The sequence below is a fragment of the Rhyacophila brunnea genome, unplaced genomic scaffold (assembly GCF_057557595.1).
Source record: "Rhyacophila brunnea isolate RB1 unplaced genomic scaffold, BYU_Rbru_1.0 scaffold_17, whole genome shotgun sequence".
NCBI classification, from domain to species: domain Eukaryota; kingdom Metazoa; phylum Arthropoda; class Insecta; order Trichoptera; family Rhyacophilidae; genus Rhyacophila; species Rhyacophila brunnea.
Window position 1 is genome coordinate 17864147 of NW_028232827.1, and position 25708 is coordinate 17889854.

Genomic DNA, 25708 nt, shown 5'->3' on the forward strand with positions numbered 1-25708 from the left:
TTCTTGAGATAATTTAAGCTATTTTTATACCAGAATAAAATATTTATATCAAATCAATTTAATTCTCATTTGATGTATCTTACAAATTATAAATTTAAGACGTTTACAAAGTGATACGAAAATAACAGAGAAATTAAGTAACAGCACTAACAATCTATTAACAAAAAACAGCGAAGACAAAATAGATAGTACTAAGTAGACCATAATGTTAAGAGTGTATATAACAATGATCGAAGTTTACTTTCACGTAAGTGGAATATATCAATATCCGAAGCGATTTAGTTGAATACAATCATTACTATTACAATTGTTATTACTGATGGCTAGTCACCTCTACACTTTGAGAGAATAAACATTTTGTTATACCGATTTCTAAGATAGTTATCAGTTATACAAAGATTAATTAAAACGAAACTAGCATAGTTTTATTTACATTACAAGTTTGTTAAATCTTTACCTATCAAAAATTCTAAATAAAAAAAAAATGTAACTGATTTTAATTGGGTGTGTTAATAAATATTTTAAATATTATATTATTACCTATCAATGACCTTATAGTGTTATATTATGTAATACTTCAGTAATATCTTTTAAAGTTTGGGTAGGTAATCTTAAATTATGTACAGCCATTATGACTGTAGAAGTTGTATAGTATTATTAAATTGTGGATATTTTGCTGTTTTAAAATATTCAGGATTTGGAAAAAAATATAAAATAAATTTTAATCACAATTTGGTATCACGCAAAAGTTTCGCTATTTTTTTGGTAGTTTTTAATGATGTTGATTGTATTTAAAAATTTGGCCATATATAATGGAAAAATAATGTCAAATTTATCGTCAATACTACGAATATATTGTGATTATATAGATATAGGAAAATGTGAACCATCAAATATAAAATATACAATGCACGCTTCTTACAGTTTCAAAAGGTGTAAACTAGTTTAGTGAAAAAATGAGAAAACTGCTGTGGTTACTGTGTAATATGATAAAAAATTTATTGCTGTTATTGATTTATAAATAAATATCTTATATTATTTTAATAAAAATGGTTGAAAAACCTTTAAATTGGGAGTTGATATAATTTTAATTTAATTATTAGAATGCCTATTATACTGAGTATATCAGTATGCTGAGTAGACTTTGAGAGTAGAAAAGAGTTAAGACCTTATATTTTTAACTTAAAAATACTGTTTTTAATTAGTTTTCTAGATTACTTGTAGAGATTTATTTTTTGTACAAACTGGCATTATTAACTCAATTCATGCCAATAAAAATAAAGGAAACTACTTTTGAAATTATGTGATACTTCTATAAGCCTATGTTTTTTATCTCTCTATATCAGTTCAAAATATTAGTTGATTATAGTAGGTATTCAAAAATTCAAAAATAAATCTATTGTAAAATAGAAGCTTAATTAACTAAATATGCTTTACATTTTATAACGTACTCGAATTATATGAACTTTGTTTATGCTTATAATAGTCTCTCTTATCCTTCAATAATCTAAATTCAAAAGCATTAATTTATTTTGTAGAGTAATCAACCTTTTATTTGAAACTATAACTTGGATTATTAGTATAAAAACCCACAAATGAAAATTAAGCCCGAAAGCCGTTAAAGTGGAAGACCGAATTAGAGAGATAAAATTTATTGCTGCCATAAATAATATTTATTGAAAAACCGAAGGCGTTAATGAAATCGTTTTTGCTTGCAAAATTCTTCAGCTAAAAATGATTTAAAATAAAATGGCTCCACACTTTTTTAAGCGATCCAAATAATAATAATTGGCAAATAATATTTCTATTGCTTCATATTTTAAAAAAAATACATGTTATAAATGAGATTGATTAACAAATGATAATATATATTTTTAATAAACCGTTTCTTTTATTCATTATATTAATTTACAAGATTTGAAAATGTAACATCCCATATATTGAAAATACATAACTTGAAAACTCCTCAGATACCCCAAAATATCACATTTGAAAAAGAAATCTCGTCAGGCATCGTATTAAAAAAATGGTTTATTAAAAAATGTTAGCAATTTCAAGTAGACGTAATAAGTAAATATTTGGCGAGAGCCATCATTTAGTAATTAAGATAATTAATATTCATTGATTTCAAACACAAAAACCGATAGTCAATAATAACGCAATTTGATAAGCATTTAATGTAGAACCTACAAGTTTAAATTATAGTAATTAAGTAGGAGGCCTATAGTTTAATTGGTTAAAGCATATTGGCGGGATACCAGTGTATATACGGGTTCATATTCCGTCAGGCGTCGTATTTTTTCAAATATGATTTTTTCTAGTAGGTATAATATCTGATGTGTTCTCAAACTATGTATGTTCGATGATATATTGTTTGTTTCTCACGAATAACTGACAAAAAATCGCTATACCACTGAAAACGTCCCAGTTTTGAATGACAGATCAATTAAATATAGTTTAGATTATTAGATTTAATTAGCTCTCATTCCGATAGTAAAGGATATATTGTGTTCGAATCCAACTTTGACATAAAAAATCATAGGATAATATTATAAATGATATACTATGTTTATATTTTTAACTAATAAATTGTGTTTTTTTTTTGAATTGGTACGCTGTGGATAAATGTTACAACCCAAAGAATGAATATTACTATTTTTTCTTAAGGAGAAGCGTTATGACTTGTCAGAATACAAAAGTACCAATTATTATTTTTACTGATAATTTACACTAAAAACATTAATAAGAAAAGTTTTGTTTGTATTTGTTGAAAAATCATCCAATTAATTTATATAAGAAGTTTAATAAGTTTTCTAGAATAACATAAAAAAATATTTAATAATTCATAGTTTAATTTAATAAAATATGTGAGTATATTTTGAAATTATTTGATTTATATAGCATGATATACGTTTTGAGACTCCTTTACTCTCCACTATATGGATATAATCCTTGGCTCTATCCGACTAACTTTATATATGATATGTTTACATACTATAGTTTAAAGCTTAGAAGGGATCTTTATTTAGGTACATATTTTTTCCGACTTATACGCGGCGTAAATGAAAACCTGCCAATATTGGTAATATTGGCTTATGTGTTTCTGACATCTTAGACGTCGAGGGCATCCGTTGTTTATTTCCCCAAAGTGCAAAACTAATCTGCCATTAATACCTAATGCCAATTGGGAGCGCAATAACTATGTGATACTTACGTGAGGGTGAATTTAGGTGAACGTTGTTTTATAAGTCTTAAGATAGGGTCTATCAACTTAGTTCTCTGTATGCTTCCTTGTATTTTTTTATTATTATATTGTTTACTCATGTTACCGAGTATTTTTTATTTGAACATTGTTAACACTTATTCCTTACTCATTCCATTCTACTTATTCCATGTCGTAAATGCGAGATATAAACAACATACATATTATCAACGTCTTAAAATTACATTCATATTTTAGGTATCATTTTACAAGCACCTAGCTTCAATAATAAACTCATATTGCTGAAAATATATGATAAATAGTCACTATAGGCAGATATAGGGTAGATATAACCAATAACCTAATTTTGTACGCCTATGTACATTTTTCAAATTTTCTAAAAATGTATTCTTTTATCATTAAAAATGTGTAACCGAAAAAGAAAATAATATTATCTTGCATTAGCATAAAAAATATGAAAAATTTCTGAGCCTTTATCTTGTAATATAAGACATTTTTGTGTGCAATTAAACATTTAGCTAAAAAATATTATGCTTACCACAGTCAAATATGTGCATTTAGCACACCACAGCGGGCCACCCCCGAAACCGACCATGAGTCCAGCGGGTATGAGGGTGTAGATTTTGGGGTAGAATTGCGCCCCTATAAAAGGCATATAGGCTGCGAATGATATCGCAATGGCCCACTTGCACCCCAGCCAGCTGTAATTATAAACAAATAAATAAGTCAACTGGTCAAATGTAAATATAATATTATGTTTTAAAATAATTTTTTTTTTTCGTTAATTGTTGATTGTACAAACTATTATTTGTATTAATTTAATATCTTTAAAATTACATATTTTATTATATTTTACTATGTTGATCAATTATTGGCTCTACAATCTATTAATAATCAGTTTTTTTTGTACTAGAAAATGTAATTGGCCATTTGATTAGCCTACTAAGTATGTATTCAAACACAAATTTAATATTTATATTCTAATTGATTAAGTGTTGTACTATCTTACTTTGAGAAATTTTTGCGATCCGGGTTTTGATGAATTTACCAGACATGGTATACGAGTCTGTAATCCATGGATTCGAAAGCAGAGTAAAAATATATCTACAAATTTAATCAACAAAATATATTGAAGGATTAATTGTAGAATATGGTTTTATTTAATTATATACAAGATTAAATTTACTGATAAACATTTTTGTAATCGATAAATTAGTATTTGCATTGAATGCAGTTCAAGAATATTTCATGTTACACGCAATAACTTAAGAGTAACTCATTAATAAAGTATGACTGGGTACTAAAATTACAACTTTTGCATAATCGTTTAAATATAATATATTGTCTCTTCATGGTCGTTCCTTCATAGCTGAGGATCGTGACCAACTTTGGGGCATGGGAGTGGATGCTACCCCGAGTCAGCTCGATATTTAATATATATAAATACACAGTTATTGACAATATTAATTTTACTAAGTATATATTGATAAGATCTGATTTGCTTTTTACTTATTATTGTTATATTTATTTTCTGTATAAACTAAAGGAATTTATCGGACAATAAAAATATATACAAAAATTTTAAATATCTTTTTAAAAGTGCTATGTTAATAATATAAAAGAAAATATTAAAAGCTGAATTGATGTTTCATGAGATCTCTTGTTAATTGTTTTATTATATTTTATCTGATTAAATCGCATGCCTTACATTTTTTGAAAATGAAAATAAGATAAGAAAATTGATATATTTTTTAATGAAAATTTTGTTTATTGGGATAATAATAGTGTTATATTTTTTTTATGAACTTAAGAATATCAATTTAAATTAATTTAAAAGGGGAGGTATTTTTTAATATAATAGGCATACTGAGACAGAATATATTATGTCAAAAAGTGTTAGTGTCTTTAAAAATATTATCAAACGATTTATTCAATTGTATCAACTGTCAATTTTTGATGAAGAGATATTGCATTGTATTAATTAAAATAAAACACAATATGTAGACAACATGATATATAATATGAAAATACCTCATATACATATGCCTACTAGAAATTTTTTTTAAATAAATACGACGCCCGTCGGAACGTGAACTGGGTTCGCGCCAATGTGCTTTACCAATTAAACCACAGACATCCCATCTAATTACGACAAAATTAGCTAATTGTTAATTAGCTAAGTGTTCATATTTTGTGGCTAGTTAATATTTAAAATAATTTGTTTAATGCCCCTGATTTAGTATGAAATATTAATGTCCAACCTCATTAATTTTAAATTAATCTGTTATTGGGAAGGTATGATTGGACGGATAATTTATGTACCTATTGTTATATTATTTCTGTCGCTTTGGATTTTGTTTGATAAATAATATTGTTTTAAAAAAAATGACTTCAGTTGAAAATGTTTCTCTGAAGCGGACGAAACCGGTCCTAATCTATTGATTAAAAGTGGAATAAGTACTACAAAAAAATTGCGTTTTATTAAGTTAAAACAACAATAAAATAAGTATCAATTACTCTAATATACTAACCGACGTCAGAATCCCTCAAAATTTTATCCTTGCTAATAATTTAATAAATATTTTTTTTATTCGACTCTTTCGAATTTGGAAACATATCAGATATATTATACCAACTATAAAAAAAAATCTTCGAAAAAATATGCCCTCCTTTTAGACGTCATATAAAGATAGTTACATTTTAAAATATTGTAAATTATTCGTTGAATAAAAAAATAGTTTATGAAAACAATATGTAGTACTTATGCCAGATTAATAATTATTTAATTTAATCAATACCGGTGTCATTTGCTTCAATCGAACATTGTCAACATATCACTGATATTTATTAAGTAATGTGAAATAAGTCATACTTACCACATGATATTATTTTTTATTTAGTTTGATTATTATTTGAAATGTAAATAGTTAATACGTCATTAAGATTCAGGTTATATAACATTTAAATACTTCTATAATAAAAAAATATTTTCTTTATCATTAATTTCAATGTCAACATAATATATTAATATTCTGTGACAATGATCATATACAAACGATTAGTAAGTGCACATAATTTTTCAATGTCAACATAAGTTTATTAATATTCTGTGACAATGGTCATAGTATATACAAAAAAATAGTAAGTATTAATAATAAAGATACATATTATACACTACGTAGTATGTAAACATTATAATATAACAAATATTGTATAAGTAGTAGTAAGTGCTGAGTGCCATAATAGTACATAAAATAAGCATAAAAAACCATGTTGATTATAATACAATTCAGATATATGCTTATGCAGACTACATAATTATTTTGAATCAATCCTAGCAGACGTATATAATATATACGATCAATATATTATGTTAGTACTACAAATAGATGTAGCAAAAATCAAGTACATTGATCATGGAAAATAAATTCTATAGAACACATATGCCAAATAATATATAAGTGTATTATTTTATTTACCTAATTCAGATCTATATTATATATGTAAAATAAGACAGTGAAATGACTAATTATCCACATAATATTGTGAAACCAATGCCTGCTTCTAATTTATGGGATTGAAAATTCTGGGGCAAATAAATGAATATCTATTTAACAAAACCTAAGATCAGTGGCTCGCTATGGTCATGAAATATTGTGCCTCATTTATAACTTATAAAAGAGAAAAAAACATAAGGTATCTTAAAAGATAAATAATTATAAAATATTTGGTCTCAAATTGGAAAATAGGGTAATTAAACTTGAACAATATGTTAGACGACATAGTTAAATAGGACATTATTGTTAAATTCTGTTAGTTGCAAAGACTGGTGACTCATATTGAAAGATGGAATAGTACAAACTATCATGATTAATGTGGTATTCCATAAGACAACGAAAAAGGTAGGTTCGATATGAGGACTGAAGGAGGTCTGGAAATTTTAGAAGATATGCAAAAAGCTGCAGTCATTTGGGGCACTTATAAAAGAGGCCTCCTGGAATGTAGTATTGCGAAAAAAGAAGTAATGGAAAGATATAATATAAATACACAGAAAAAAATTCAAACCCATTTTTGGTTAGTTGTAACTGAAATAACTCTAAAAGGCAGACGAAAAATAAAAGATATTTATTTTACAACTATGATATTACTTATTTCAAAAGTTAATGCAGGAGCAATAACCAGTTTCATAAATAACAAAAAGCGTCGCTTAATACCAATGAAATGGTCTCTCATTTTCCGGTTAAGTAACTTCCGCTATTGCTTATTCATTTTTAATTTTCCTCTTCGTTTCCCGCCAAACGTTTTCCATGCTGTCATCAAATACACATTTTCTTGACGGTTTCGTCTGTTCACCTCTCGCGACAGAAAAGAAAACTTAGTTTAAATATGTATGGCAGTCATTTCTTATATAAAACTTTTTCTAGAAGTAATACGTTGAGCGTATAAAAGGTTTGAATACATTTACGATGAGAGTAGTAAGCATTTTAAATGTTGCCTGAAATATAGTCAAATATTTTTTCCCCTTAAAAGTATTACAAACTTACAGAGAAATTTTGTATATAAAGTAGTGTGCTTAAAAACCAACTGCCCATAAAAATTAATACATCAAAATAAAAAAAAAATATACGTAAGCATATGACATCTATGCCAGTGTTGTGTGAAAAGAGTGAACTGTGAGGCATATATTCACAAAATGCACCCTCTCATTCTCTCTGTCTCTGTGACTGTCTTGTAATGAGCATTAACTGTCTGAATTTCTGAGATTACTTATCGTAGATAGATATGAGAATGGGCCTTCTATACTGAAATATTATATCAATATAAATAGCTCAAATATCATAGAAATACCAAAAAACTTTGTTATAAAATAATTTATAATTAAGTTCTGCTACGTAAACGTTATTTCAATTAAAAAAAATATTTCTTTCACTTAGGAAAAAAATATGTTATTAATTGTTTTTTTCGAACCCAACAGTTATACGGTTGAAACTATGGGTTGGATGTTTGATCCTTGCCAAACTGCATGTTATTTTTAAAAATCTGTATTTCAATTCATTGCACGAACCTGACAGGTAGAGAAAATAGCTAATAGATATTCTATATAAAAAAAATGTCTGTTATTATAACAATATGCAGGTCCATACACTCTGTTTTTTTTTAATTATTAATAACCATGTCCTTTTATTTCGTGTAAGGTGATTGTTAGTAATTTTGAACAATCATAAATCCTTTGAGAAAATCACATAAATGTATTGTCTCCTCACCGGGAATCGAACCCAGAGCTCCCGTATTGAAACTCAGCGCCTTACACACTTCATCATGAGAGCCGCCTTTGCCGCCATATGCTGTATTGTGGTGCGAACGTCATGACAACTAATTTTACTTTTTAACTACTTACAGCAGTGAAATCAGCAATTTGAATAAGTTATAAAATAATCATATTATTAAGATAATGAAGATGAGTTAAAGAAGTGGATAAGGAAACTTTGGAGGCATTTTTTACAAGAACAATACCGAAGAAGATGACGGTTAATAGTTTAATATATAAAAAAATACTTCTGAATTCAACATTATTTAAAATTAGAGTACTTCCACATATTATATCGTTAGTTTTTATGAATAATTACTTCTAAATGGAATACAACATTATAATATGTCATAATTTAGTCTTATTGAGGATATAGCTTCTTATTAAAAATTTCTTTGAAAAAATGAGTAATATAAATACATTATCTCGCATATTTGAAGTAAAAGCCCAAAAAAATGTAGGCAAAACTTTAGTTTTTTTAACACACATCATTCTCATGAAAACCTTATTGAGGCTATTTGTAATGCAAACTGACTGAAGGGCGATGTATTTTATTCAATGCAAATACTTATAAGTGCTTTAAATAATGTATATTTGATAATATTGTTTTTAATTACATATTAATTAATATTAATTTAATAAAAAATAATTTTGGTAGACATTTACATTAGATTTATTTTTAATAGTAAAGTTAACCAAATATTGAAATAAGATACAACGTTGTAATTGTGTCTCCATTTTCCAGGCTACGTTTAGAGTTAATGGAAAAAAGTAAGTCCTAATACCAGAATGAAGCGTGAAATCCAATATCCTGGGAAGAGATTAATGTGTGGTAACCGAAAAACTTATACGCCTACATTCGACAAAGAAAATGTGTGAAAAATAACCCACTCATTGTCTACATGTAATTGTTTGTGTAGCATTTTAAGCTTATATGGGAACTAGTGTACTTACTCTAATACAAAAAGGACATTCAACAGAGCACTTAAAATGTATAGACGTATTACTATAAAACATGTACTGTTGTAGTTTTTATCTCGAAAACTCTCATATTATTGTAATAATAGAAATTTATTTACTAGTATAATAATTGCAACATTTATATGTTTATAATATGCCAATACTTATTTTGTTATAATACCAACAGTATCAATAATAATTGGTGATTGAACGTTCTGAAAAAGTGGAAAAAATATAGTTTTTTATAAAGATATTATTATTATTATTTCAGAAAAAATAAAATGCATGCATTGTAATTCCCTCTAACCTTTCGTGTACTTATATATACTTAATAAATAAATAACAGTAAAAAAGCTCTCAATTATTGTAAAATTGTATTGTTTATATTTATTTATTTATTTATTTATTTATAAAAAAGAGTATTACGGCATTACAGCTTTTGGCCAATGCGCCATAATACATAATACATACAAATATATAAAAATATCTTAATTACAAATAACAACTAATATGACAAGAAAGTGGAAAAGACAGCATGTGTAAATATTAAAGAAATATGATAATATATACAATTATAAATTTATCCTATTTAAAACGTCTACAAACATTATATAATTAATAAAAAACAAATCAACCTTTATGGTGCCATCAAATAAGCTAATTGCACGATACACAGCATCATGAAACATAACATCTGTCCTGCGACGAGGTATCTTGAAGACCGTGGAGCTGCGAGTGATATTGGTGGGAACATGAAAATTAATATTTGCCAGTATATGCGGATTGTAAATGAACCCACGAAGAAGTAAAAAGAAATGCTTTAAAAGAACAATCACTCTTCGGGTAGACAGGGATTGCATTGATAGCATACCCAGAAGGAAACGAGTCGGGAAATTCATTTTATTGTCATTATCATAAGGAAAGAACCCGTATGTTCTTAAGTAGAGAAATCTAAGAAATCTATTGTGGACTCGATCCAGCTTAATTGTGGGCATGAACCTATTAGGACTCCAAATAATGCTGGCATGTTCAAGAATACTCAACACAAATGATACGTATAATGTACGTAGCACACGGACGTTTTCGAATGATTTTGAAACCCTCATAACAAAACCAAGCATTTTGCTAGATCTAGTACTGATGTTAAGAATATGCTGATTGAAAGTGAACTTTGTATCATACAATACTCCCAAATCTTTTATCTCCGTTACCCTACTCAATATTATACCAGACAATGTGTATGGGAACAATAAGGTGTGCCTTGAACGATTGAATGAAATAATATTACATTTGGAGGTAGCGAATTCAAGTTTATTTAAGATAGACCATTGCGAGATAGCATCTAGGTCAGACTGCAACATCGCACAGCATAACGGGGTTTCAATAGTTCGAAAAACTTTAAGATCATCTGCGAATAGCAAACAAGAAGAATTGGTTATAACTTTGACAATATCATCAAAAAATATTAAAAACAAAATTGGGCCAAGATTTGAACCTTGAGGAACACCAGAGTTTGTTCTAAAAATCCGCGATTCATTCCCATGGTAATCAACAAATTGACGGCAATTTTTCAAATAAGAAGCAAAAAAACATATTATACTATATGACGCGCCAAATGTACAAAGCTTTTGTAATAAAATATCGTGATCAATACGATCAAATACCTTGGAAATATCTGTGTACACAGAATCAACTTGAATCGACTTATCCATAGAATTTGAAATAAAATTATTATACACTATAAGATTTGTTACTGTGGACCGCCTAAGTCGAAAACCATGCTGCGAATCGGAGAGGCGAGAGTCTATTTGACGGTTGATGTGTATATGTACGAGTAATATCGATTCAAATAATTTACATGGAGCCGAAAGAACTGCTATTGGCCTATAGTTAGAGATCTCTGATCTAGATCCCTTTTTATGAAGCGGCCTTAGGCGGGTTATTTTCCATGCATCAGGAAAAGTGCTGGATGCTATGATTAAATTAAATATATGTTTAAGCGGAAAGGATATTTGTTCGTAACAGCCCTTAACCACATAAGGTGGCAAGCCATCTGGACCAAATGAACTTTTGGGAGACAAATTTGAAAACCAATATTCCATATCTTTCTCGTCAAAAGCTGAGATTTGAATATCTTGCGTTGCAGACGAAGGACCAGCAGAATCGGGGTCAAGTAGCGGTTCTATTGAGCTATAAAGTGATTTAAAATGCTTAGCAAATGCATCAGATATAACATGGTTCTCTATAGGATCATTATTCAACGTCATCATGGCATTGTCTTTTGTAGTACTACTGGAACTAACCGAATGAATATATTTCCAAAAACAATTAGGATCTGAGACAATATTTCGACCAATCGACGTTAGATATGATTTGTGAGCCGAAGAGATGTCACACTTCAATGAGTTATTGAATGATGAATATTGATTCAAGTCACATCTCTTAAGTATCAAATTAATAAGCTATTTTTATTTCAACGAATAATAAACTAGATTAAAATTTAATAATCGGAAAGGAAGATTTTTTCCTGATTAGTTATAGTACAGGGTACAGTTGGCTGAATTCGTAAAGCAAATATTAATCGGCTATAATAAACACGCCCAGCAGCTTGCATTTTTTTTTTATAAATACGATATGTATATTTTTGAAGTATTTCCGATTTATGTGTGTTCGAAAAAGAATGTTACATTCTCAAATCTTGTAAATGATTCATTGCATAAAAAAACCAAAAAAACAATTCATAAAAATATTAGCAAAGTGCAAGTACGTTAAAACAACAATTCTATTATTGATACCTTGATTCGAATCATAAAGCCAGTCGCCAATATAAACGAAATTAGAGAAACGCTTTAGTTACATTCAGTTAATTACGGCGTAATTACTTAGGATGCACGTAGCTAAATTGATCAAGCACATTGGCCAAAATCCGATACACCAAGGCTCGAGTCCCGCTTGGCAACATATTTTTGTTCTTATTTTTATATTTATCAGGTTTTTTCGAATTATGTACCATGCAGACGAAAATTTTGAAATAAACGAATACCTAAAACAATATTTTTAAAGAAATATGAAATTATATCTAACTTTAATACCTAGTTAATAAAAGATTAATATGATTTAATATTTTAAATATACATATTATTTTGTTTTTTAAGGATGTATTATTCTGAAATTATTTGATTTGTTAACCTGAAATAACTCTCGAGTACATGTCAATAAAATACAGAAGTGAACAAATAATATGTATTCGAATCCTACTCAATCCAATTATTTTATTGATTTTTATAACGGGCATGTTTCTCAGACTTTTCCCGGTTTTTCAGAATAAGTTGTAAATCTTGTTCTGAATTCAAAAGTATTTGATATGGTTATATTTTTTGATAAATAGAAATCCTGGAAAGCATAATACATAATTAATATGTAGTTGTTCGTTGTGTCAATTTCATATTAATTAGGTACTCCGAGTATCTACAACTAGGTAGGTACTAATAATTTTGGTTTTCATGATGGATACATAGTTCATTATCAAACTGGTTTTTATGGTTGTTTATTGTTTCAAAAACAGCAACACCAGACACCAACACAAATTTTGTCATTATCAGAGAACCAATCGAGCGTGTGACCCATTATAAATATTTAGGTACATGGGTCAATGAGAAATGGGACCAGTCTCAGGAAATAAAAACTAGAATTAAGATCGCAAGGAGCGCCTTTCTCAAAATGAGATGCCTCCTTAGCAATCGAGATCTTAACCTAAGTCTGAGACTGCATATGGTACGTTGTTATGTGCTCTCAATTCTTTTCTATGGTATGGAAGTATGGACGCGAAACCAAGAGATGTCACGGAGACTTGAAGCTTTCGAGATGTGGCTGTGACAAATGTTGAAGTTCTTAATCGAATGGAGAAGAACCGAAAAGTTCTACGTAGTATCAAAACCAGAAAACTACAATATACCTCGGCCACATTATGAGAGGGAAAATACAGCATTCCCCAACTTGTCATTCAAGAAAAGATCAATGGGAAGCGTAGCAGAGGACGGCGCCGCATTTCGTGGCTTAAGAACCTCCGTGATTGGTATGAGTGCAGCTTCACCGAACTGTTCCGGGTAGCAGACGACAAAAATAAGATCGCCTTGATGGTGGCCGACCTCCGCTAGGGGATGGCACAATAAGAAGAAGATTGTTTCACTAATGCAACTTGACTGCACATTATTATCTATCCATAATATATTCCATATTGTAATCTTCTAATTTATAATAAGATAAGTCAGTTAACGTCAGTTTATGTCAACTGTTTTATGACGAGTTCTTCATTATCGACTGAGACAATTAGTTTGTGACCAGGGAACTCAGAAATAATGGGAACTGAAATACATAACGGATAAGGCGATAGCTGGTAACCGACTCGAGTAAGGAAGAATCCGGATTAATACTTTGGACGCTGAAGACGCACATGCGCGTAATGACCAGGCGGCCGATCGATGTAATTAACGTGCATTTTAAATGTGCTAATTAAAAACTCATTACCTACTCAGCAGCGAATGCGTTAAACTTACACACGTGTCAAGAATACGTTTTACGTCGAATACTGAAATCTGCTCTCGGTTTATGCATTTACGCTCATTTAATGTTGGTGTATTACACACACTATTGCACGTGCATAATGCGTGCTTTATTTTTGTAGGACACTCACACATTCAAAACCCTACATCAAGATGCAGCGTATTGAATATAGCATATTGGTATTCTATGTATTATCTGTTCTGTGTTTTAGACACTTTTATGTCGATATATGTTACTATTCAGTATACATAAATAATAACAGTGTACAATAGTCAATACCTACATGTATTAAATTGTTCTGTATTAACATGGTTACTACAATCATACTTATTATTTGCACTGGGGCCAGATACGAATTAAACTTCGGAAAATATAATATTTTTTATAATACCATTAATGGTATTTCTGCGGTTAATATGAATTTTAAGTACCTATTACAAAGATAATCTTCAATATCCCTGGGGAGTAATCTGAACTTTATTAAGAGTAAGGTGAGCACCATTTAAGATTCGTTACCTGACCTTAGCTTTTACGATTAACCGTAATCGGTCCCTACACGCCAATAAGGGAGGAATCAGAAAAGATTTTACTAAAATTTTATGAAATAAGGACAGTTGCTCACGGTGAAATTTGTTCCGAATTGATAAAAAAATATTATAATAATCTTAAAATTAAGATAGGCAAGGAATATGTAAAGTAAAGTAAAGTAGTATTTACGCCTTGTGGTGGAATAATACATTAGTATATATTCGTCTCTTTAACACGTAGAAATCGGTTCAAATCCCGCGTCTGTCAAAATCACATTTTTACTTATCAAAGTGTGTTTGACCAAGAGCAAGAGCAGGAATTGACATCTTTCACTTTCCAGGCTCTATTCATTAAGCTACTGACCAAACTATACTTTTTGCGACTAGTTTCGTTAACAATATTAAATAAATAATCGAAGGTGATGCAAATTACACCAAGAAATAGCTACCAGCTATTGAGGAAATGATATTGTGTATTTTCAATATAAATAATTATACAGTATTGAATACAAAATAATTTATTCAAGTAAATACATTTAATGTCTAGTCTAGACTCAGTTCGTAAACAAGTTATTAAAATCTCTGCGAACACTAATTATTCCAACACAAATGTATACGCATAAATATGTATTTGAAATTCAACCCAGGACCACGCGTGCAAAAATTGCTACCGAAGTTATTACAGTTTCGACAAACGACAACAAAATATATATTTCGTCTGGAATAGGCATAAAAAAGTGATCGACATAATGTTATTTACTTACCACTTTTGTACACGAAATACGCAATTTATTAAAACTGACACAAACTGAAAGTAAACAGTATAGGCCATCAATTTGGAGCATACACCTATCAGAAACCGCGGTAAAGAAGATGTTATCTGAGAAACTGCCGTCATAAACTAATTGCAGGTACAGCAGTTTTCCTTTGTCGATAAAGGTCCGAGAATGTTGCTCTACACTTTATGGATCACTCGTAAAACTAAATTGTCCTCTGGCAAGCCTTATCCATTTCATGAATATTTCACACTCGAGGCGGCCTTTTCGTGTATACTAAGTTTTGAGAAAACGTAAACATTTTTGTTTAACACTGGTTATATCACCGCATAAGAAAACATGTTTGTTCACTGGGAACTTTGATTTTATAAAATTGCACAAAACAATATATTTTACTAATACTAGTTTCTATATATATTCCGCATTGTAAGTAAGGTTTATTAATTCAGGCGCGTAAAAAAATCAATAGAGAGGGCTAGGGAGAATAGGAAAAAAACAACGTAAAGTGCGTTACTTCATTAAACTATAGAATACGCTTGAACACGTGTTTAATAATGATTATAGAACAGATGCTGTGATCGAATCATCCGTATACAGAATAATTAGTGTACTTACTAGTATTTTGGTTGTAAACCAAAGTTGTTTTTGGTGAATTCTACGATAAATAGTATTTTTGTACACATTACGGCACATAAGTCTTATAAACATGTTTTTTTGGTGTTAGCATCATTATTATTTTCTTCATCATACAAATCGATCACAGAACCTGTGCTAAAATATTCTATTATCAATATTTAGATCTGCATCATATTATGCATTACAGTTTGTTACTCAAACGCAATGAGAATTCAATATTCATAATATTTCATAACATTCAGGGGGTTCTAGGTTTATTGTGCTTAATAGCTTGCTCCCCGTTAAATCGTTAACCACAACTGCCATCAAAATCTTGGTTTATGCCCTATGGTGACTGGCTTTCTCATTTTTATCTATTCTGGGAGTGAAACGAACCAATACGACTGAACATGTATATTATTTACATGTTAATCTACGTATTTTAATCTCAATGTATTAGTTTACTATCTATATGAGTGATTTAACGTATAATATAATATAATGTAATGTAAACAATTTCAAAATTCCGTTACACTTGAGTGCATGACAACTTACGACCTGTGTACTTTTTCATAATATATTACCAGATTTAACAAACTGGAAACTGTACTACAAACGTTTAATATCACTTTTGGTGAAACAGGATATGCTAGATTATGATCGGTATCGTACGGGGTTGGTTTAGTTGTTTATCATTATTCAATTATTTTCTTACCTACTGTAATCATTATTTTAACGAGTAATGGAAATATGTATAAACTACCGGATCATGCAGTCTCTCGTCAGATTGACAGTGAAGAAATAATAAATTTTTGATTTGGCTCGGCTATATGCTATGGATGTCTCAAGAGTCTCAGAGTATCAACTTGGTCTTCATATTTTTTAAACTAACTATATTTTAGTATAATGAAAGGCCAGTATGTAACATCCACGTGGTATAAACGATAGAATTACGGGATGTTGGTATAACCTGGGATGATGCAAAAAGACTTGTGAGCAAAATGGGATCTTGAAGGCGTCGCGTCAAGTATTGTCCATATGCTCCAATGATTAAGCAGTGGGTACGGAATAAGAGACAATAAATTTTAAGGGTTGGTTGGTTAATATTATTATCATTTATCATATATTATAGCCATGATTATTTTAAGGACAATATCTATAAATTTATGTCCAGTTTCCTGGTGTGGAAAATGCTCATAGAAAAAGAATATTTTTTGCTTAAAAATATCAATTTCCAGTTAAAGCATCAGTCACTTGTTTCAATAAATTCTATAAATATATATTCAAGGTACGAGTTAACTTAATTTGTTACTGCCATTCAAGCGGAGAAAAGAAAATCAAGAAAAGGGTTGCCTGTCAGCATGTGTCGTTCTAGAATAAGTCGTACATAATCCCCAACGTATTAACGTACACATTTTTTTGTCTATCATGCGAACGACTTATATAGGTAAATTTTCAAATTAATTACATGAATTACGTGAAATAGTTACATGATTTTTTAAATTGATCACATAGAATCTCACCAAAAAATATTGAACGAGGAAATATATCAGAAATATAATTAATTAAAATGAAAAATCTTGAAATCAGTGAAATTTAAACGTACGTCTTTTGTTCGTCAAATTTTTAAGACCGCTAAGTTATTGTAGTATGTAGTAGATTTTTCAAAAATCTAAAATCATTACTGATGTTATCAAATTTCGTCAACGGTTACCGTCTTTATATTAAAGTATAATAATAACCGCTGAAGAAAAGATGACGCGGTCGTGTTTGACTCGATGATCGAACGGTTGGAGGTAACCGTGAACAGGCTCGCCGCGAACTCGAAATGTGTGGGTCTTCATCTGAATGCGGCTAAGACCAAATCCATGTACAGTGCTGCATGCATCAACGCCGACACTCCTCTGCGGGTTTCCGGTCTGCCCGTTGAGCTCGGTGTCCAGGTTCAAATACTTGGGTGCCACGGTTGCCGATGATGGTGGTATTTCTAGTGAGCTTGGAATCCGCATGGGTGTGGCGGGCTCTGCGTTCAACCAACTTGGAGTCGCATGGAGATCATCAAGGCTGTATTCTGTGAGGATCAAATGTCGTTTGTTTAACGCGTGCGTGCTACCTGTGCTCCTGTATGGCTGTGAGACATGGCATCTTACTAAGCTTCAAGAGTCTCGGTTGTTGAGCTTTGAGAATCGATGTCTCCGCCGAATCTTAGGGGTACATTGGTACGACCGTGTTCAAACACCCGAGTTCATGGGCAGACACAACAGCCTTCGGTGATTAAAGTTATCACAAAGAGACGCTTTACGTGGCTGGGACACGTATTCCGGATGCCACCAAAGAGTGCGACACTTCGTACCCGTGTGGCACAGCCTCAAGGGCCCTCCATCACCCTGCAGCGGTGCTACAAGAGCGACCTACGTGCTGCAGGTTTGACATGGTGGGATGCGTAAGAGTTGGCGATGGACCGAGGGAAGTGGCGCCAATTTCTGCTTGCCCTATGCCCCAATGTTGGGACGTACAGGGTGGAAGAAGAAGAAGATGAATAGTAATAACCATTACTTAATTTGATTCATAAAAGGCGTCAAGATTATATTTTTTTAAATCTCATGGATTTAATTTGCCTTTTGGTGAGTGTACTCCTTTCGACCATGTCCGATCCTAATAGGATCATATGGGCCTCCACAAAGTGGAGGTTTGTATTAACAGATTTTATTTTTACGAGAAATGGATGTCAGCCACTTGCTCAACCTATTAGGTCCATACTCTGTCTCACACACAAATTGAAAAACAATTTGTGTACTTGCCAGACTCAGGATTTGAACCCGGGACCCTCGACACTATAGACCGGCGCTTAAGCCACGCGGCCATCGTGGGTGTTAGTGAGTGTACACAGTGCCTAAAGATGCAGAAAGGTGAAACCTAGTTCGCAAAAAATTACTCAAACGGAATAGTATAAAATTTTTATCCATTATATTTTAAATTCAAATTCCATCAAGTACCTTCGGTCGATATTATTAATAATATATTTTTTAAGTATGACTTTCTTCTCTCTTTATAATTTTCTGATTTGCATTTTAAAATGTTGTTTATAACAATTTAATAAAAATAATAATTAAAGATAAAATTATATAGCGTGAGTTTCAAAAACTATCAAAATAAAGTATTATGGTATACATAAACAAGATAATATGTTTTTAAGATAGCTGGTAAAATATTTTTCTTGCTAAAAACATGTGAGGTTAGGTTACTTTATTTCTTATTTATATTATTTATGGTGCAGAAATGTTGACTATAAATAATGAACAAACCTTAATTTTTTAATTTGAATTTATTTCTCAGTACTATGAACACTAATTTGTATAAATATATTTATACTGAAACGTTTACAATATAGAGGCTTTTGAAATGTAGTTGTAACGGCGAATGAAAAGGGATTCGTAGACTGATCCCATTACCAATTTGGTAGGCTATAAGTCGTACCAATAAGCCAACGTAATTTAAAGCTACCGTCAATCGGAGAAAGGCAGTATGTTACTTAGGTGACTTAAAATTGTAATTAAAATTGGTATCAACTTTCAATAGAAGACGATTAAAAAAATAATATTATAAAAATAAATAACCAATAATAAAATTTATAACACGTTTCATTTAAAAGATTTCCTATAACTACTCTATATTATTATGATCATCTGATATTTGATTTTCGTTGGTTGACGATAGCTTTATCCATATGTTATGGTTTATGATAAAACTTTAAGCTCGTGTCAAGTAAGGCCTCAAGTCTGAAAAGTATGGTGACGAAATTCCACCGAAACTTTGTCGACAGATTTTTTGCTACACGTTCATGCGTGTTGAAAATGAGCATACTTCCCTCACTTCTTCGGGAAAAACATTTTTGCCAATATTTACGGGCGCACGCATCCCCTTTTTATACAATAAATTGTATATCTTTCTTTCAATGCACATATAAAAATATGTTATGGTATTATATTTGGCTGTGTCAGATACTATAAAACCTTCTATGTATTTTTAAAAAAATCGGTATCTGATATTTGTTATAATTATACTCCAGAATTAATAATTCTATATTATTTCTTCGTTCAAAGAGGTTTCGCGCTGTTTACACGTTCATTATTTTTCATTCGTAATAATAATTATTGTGGTTTATAATGTTGCACTTGGATATTATACAATTTTTATTTATAATAAATTAGATTTTGGCGTGTTAATAGATGCATGTGATAAGCTCACGCGTTTTTTTCCAATTATTATTTAATAAAGTCGCGTTGTAGGTGGCAGGGATTTTTTCTAGGCATAAGAGACGGAAAGGGAAGCTGCGTGTTATCTTTTGAAGTCCAAATAAATTATAACTTTGTATTAAAGGTATTATGTTTAGGTTTCCGATACAAAATTCCGGCATTCATTTACGGGTGTAGATTTGGTTTAAATATATTATAAACTATTTTTTTTATTCAACGAATAATTCATAAATTTTAATAATGTAAAATTTGATATTATGTGAATTTAGAAAATCTAGTTTTACATAATATAATGTAGAAAAAAATATTTATTTACTACTTACCTATATCTATCTAAAATATCACAGTAAGGTTTATGGACCAAAATACAGTGTACCTACGAAATATGACAAAGTTTAAAGTAAAATTTGAATAATATTTAACGTGAGATACGAAATAATATATTCACGTAATATAGTATCACTGGGATTTATTATCGTTTGGTTATAGCTCGCCAGCAGATAGATATAAGTTAGTTAGTTGAGTAACTATAAATTACCCAACATCCACACACTTAAAAGTTTTATTATAGTTTCTCAACAGACTTCGAAACCAATGAATATAATTTTGGCTATTACACATTTAAGTATAGATTTTCATACCGAGGGATATTTTGAAAACATAATATCGTCACCGTTCAGGCAAAAGTCACCAACCCTGAAAATGGCATTTTTGAGTTGAGTATGTCACCCGAAGCGTAAAATTATGTTCTTTAGGATGCAAAACTCACCTCGGTACATTAGTTAGTAAAATTTTGCTTAAATCCGAATTATTTGTTTTTCACTAAATGACTTTCGATAAAATCTTAACAAGCAAAAGTCATTATAGGTCAATAGACATTATTGACTCTATAAAAAAAAATCCTTCGTGATAATTATACAAGCAAAAGTCACTATACTATGGATGGTGAGTTTTACTGATGCTTCTTTTGGCTAACATTGTTCAGATTATTAACAAGCAAACCATAATTTGAGCTACCTTGCCTCCTTTAAAACCTCCCAGATGTTTTAATTAGCATCAAAAAGTAAAAGTACCTTAAAAAAATTATTAAGAAGACATGAGAAAATAATTTAATGTAAATAAAACCTTAAAAACATTAAAATCTGATTTTTCCTGCATTTTCAAACTTTCAAATTGCTATATCTCAAAACTATGTTTTTAGGGTTGGTGACTTTTGCCTGAACGGTGACGATATTATGCCTATTATATTATTATTATGTACCTAGACATCGTAAGTTCAATATTTCTAAGTAAAAAGTTTGCCGAAAACACTTTTTTTAGTATGTACAAAAATTCTTTTTATTGCATATAATAAATGCAGATTTAATATGATGTTTGCTTATAATTTTCAACTTTTCAAATAAACTTTACGCATAATAATACTGAATACACCAATATCAAAAACGGTTGGACTGTAGTATTGTGCCACATATGTAAACGTGAAATACCACCGGATGTTTGTTTATGTGGAACGCAGTGGTGTCCAACATAATTAATGTGCAACAAAATCGTAACACCAATTAATTAATTAAGCTTTGAGTTTAAAGCATCAATTACATTGAGCTTCTTTACAAGCTGTTTATTGGCGAATTTACAATCTGCCTGTAAAGTCGCCCAGTGTAATCATCGAACAAACTAATAAGTAGGTTGTAAACACTCTACCGAGAAAAGTTGAAAGCCGGTCAACTTTACACGCTACACGCCGACGTGTAGTCATAACACGATCATCAATTCGCAGTAGCAGAATCGCCCGCTTTTAAATTCGCCAACAAACAGCTCGTAAAGAAGCTCAATGTAATTGACGCTTAAGTCATTCAAACTATCATTAATATTATACGTCATCATCGTTAGCTTTTTTTTTTTTTAATAATAAACATATTTGTAGCTTAGACTAATTGTCAAGATTTTCTAATACATACATACAATATGCTAATTATTGTGATACATACAAATACTTTTAACAAATTTGAAAATAGCTTATAATCCATAAATGTAATAATTTAATAAAGTACTAATAATCAGCGTTGCCAACTTAGCATTTTTATTGCCAGATCTAGCATTTTTCGAAAGGTATCTATCTACTTTGCAAAAAATGCATCTAGCTTGTGGCGTTTTTATTAGTGTTATTTGATGCCTTTAACAGCTTTAAATGTGCTAAAAATGAGTTAGATATATTCAGATTATTATAATATTGATAATTAATGAAGGTAGGTCGGTACTTAAGAAATAAAACAACACAATGAAACAATATGAGCATTATTGGCGTTATAGTGATATAATGGTATTAGATATTAATTATTATAATTGAATGTGTGCTTAGGCATGTGGCATCAGATTGACGATTATCTGAGATTCTACTCTCTTGTATTACCTAATTATTACTTATCGTAGGTTATTAGATTAATTAAATATATTATTTGTCAATTTTATAATGAGTTTCTAGAAAAATGTGGTGTGATTTTTACATTTTTTTCCACACAAAATCTAGCGTTTTTGCCTGCCAAATAGCTTGTTTTCGTACCTCGTCGGGCATATTTTTGTCAACGACAGTTGACTACACTGCTAATAATGATAAGTCATTTGTTGTTCGTTTATTAAATTAAAATTGAAAAAAAAACTATCTATTTAGGTAAAATAAAAAAAAATAATATTTCGTTTTGATTTCCATTACTTTTCAAAGAAGATAGATTACATAGTTATATTAAGAATATATTATTATTGAAACAAGACCAAAAGATAGTCTTTGGTTGTACATTTTCAGTTTGGTATATTATTATTAATTTTATTGAATTCGTGAATGTTTTATTTATTAAAAATTTAAAAGTAGATTGTGTTAAACCATGCAACATTTTTATGACTGTTTCACCAACGGATATGAATACCTAAGCCATAAATGCTGTGTATGAAGAATAAAAAAGTTTTTATTCAGTTTGAAATCACTGACTCACCCGAAGCATACCACACAAAATGAGTCTCTAGGCCTCTGAGGAAAACGCTAAATGGTTAACCGCCTCCGGAAATCTGAATGGATAGGAACATTATGCATATTGTTTATTACTACTGGCGAAGCTATTAAAGATTCACCACGGATATTCGACTAGAACTTCCATAATGTAAACTAGATACATACATAGATATACTTGAACATACATACATACTGTGTCCCTGGATACTATTTACGTTTGACAATGTAACAGCGCTCGGGGAAGTGATCTGATCGATACCGTCCAGGCGTTCACTATTTATGAAAATGAGGTGGATAGTGTTTTGTTTTGTAAACATTGTGGCATAATTTAAAATAGTGTTTCAAATAATATATGCAAATACTCGAAATTATCACTATACCAAAGATTGATTTGATATATAAAAAGGATTTCTGAAGAAGGAAAGTTATATTATACATTTTTTTTTGAAAAATTAGAAAGCGTTTCATAGAGGCCATTAGTAAATATTTTTTAAAATGGACGCTTATTATAATAAAGTATTGTGGTTGATGTGCGTAGGTGTGAATCCCAAGAGACGCAGGTTCGATCAGGTTCAATATCTGCTGGGTTGACACCTTATTATTTATTTTTTCAAAAAAGATTTTTTCTATTGGTTGTATATTATTTTATCAGAATTGCTTAATATGTATGTTATATTATATTAATTTTGTTTAAAAATTATTATTTCAACATTAAATACTTAATATAATATATAAAACTATAACATAGGAATTTAATAAAATTACCGGTACCTACGATCTAAAAAAATATTAAACTATATTTAAATAATAAAATCAATCATAAAATAAAATGCAATAATCAGATAAATAACGCACATATTTATAACAGCTTTTTCAACAAAAAAATAAACTAAATTATTTTCAAAAAAACACATTGGCACTATCAAATATGGAGTTTAACCAAACGATAATAAAATAATAATATGTCAGCGGCAAAGAGTGTCTGTTGACGGTACGTAGGCTGTGGTAGATAGCTGAAAAACTAAAATGGTCATACATTTACAATACTTGAATTAATCTTTGTTCATCTTCAGTATTTTACTGAACAAAAAATATAAAATTTTACCTTTTTACAATGAATATCACACGTAAAAAAGGAAACAAGCACTAAAATTTTACGATAGTTTAGCGTTTTGACCGCTAGACCATTTGGTGTCGATACCAGTGCGCCTAAATGTATGTATATCTCTATATATATAAAAATCTCGTGTCACGATGTTTGTGGTCGAACTCCTCCGAAATGGCTCGACCGATTTTTATGAATTATTTTATGTATATTTGTTCGGTATGAGAATAGGTCAACAAGTATATTTCATACCGCTAGGTGATTAGGGTATCTCTATCCAGAAAAATTTTCTTTTATTTTTTTGACAATTTTTTTTTTGTATTTTTTTTATTATTTGGCATAAAAAAATACCTATAATTCCAAATTTTCACACTCCTATCCCCACCCTCCTATTTTTAATCGCGATTTTATTATTTTTGTATGAACAAATTTAACCGTCGTTCGTAACAGAACGAAATTATTTATGTTGTTGAATGACAGGTGGCGCTACGTCCGAGAAGAATTCAAGAGAAGCGTCGCGTCATTTTGACATTTCATTCGGCATATCACAACGCAGTGCGTGCAAAATTTTGTATGATTTATTTTAATTTATCTATTTTTATGTGCGTGTATCAAAGTCACAATGCCAGCAAGACGCAAGGGGGGCCATTTGGGCCGTCTAACGAATAAAGCAACAAACATGTGAAATAGTAGAGCAAAAAAAACAGACGAACAAATCCAACAAGATAACAAAAACGTGCGTGTAAGCATGTCGCAATTGCGTGCATCTCAATCACAAGAAGAGGTACGAGCTGAACGAAATCAACAACGACAATTGGAACGGAGCCAAGCGCGCCGGTTCGTAGTTAACACACGCAGAGCAAATGACCGACAACGCCAACAAGTACATCGAACATTTACATCCGCTTTGTTCCTTCGTCTCGCATTCGAGTACGAGCCAGATATTGAATATTCCGCTCATCTGAAAGTGCTGATTGGTGCTATGGACAAAGAATGTCCCTATTGTCATGCGCTCAAATTCAAACATGAGTCAGCCGGGATGTGTTGCGCATCAGGAAAAGTGCAACTACCAGAAATTGAGATACCACCAGAACCATTGAACGGCTTGCTCATCGGCACGGTTCCAGATTCAAACCTGTTCCTGAAGTCCATTTGCACATTCAATTCATGCTTCCAAATGACTTCGTTCGGAGCAACAGAAATAGTTCACAATACTGCGGCAAATGGTCAACAATTCCATTCTACGTTCAAAATCAAAGGCCAAGTATACCACAAAGTAGGCTCATTGCTGCCAATGCCAAACGAACCACATATTTTTTTACAAATCTACTTCATGGGCGGTGAGGACATCAATCATGTGGATGCACGTTG

At 30.5% G+C, this 25708-nt stretch overlaps 1 protein-coding gene across 1 annotated transcript in view; it reads right to left on the reverse strand.

Annotated features, from left to right (window-relative positions):
* The window catches only part of LOC147073788 (UNC93-like protein), a 234143-nt gene that overhangs the window by 175465 nt on the left and 32970 nt on the right, over positions 1-25708 (reverse strand). Inside the window, exon 3 of the mRNA XM_085944800.1 lies at positions 3762-3924. Coding sequence (XP_085800926.1) covers positions 3762-3924 — 163 coding nt within the window. The remainder of the gene's footprint in view (positions 1-3761; positions 3925-25708) is intronic.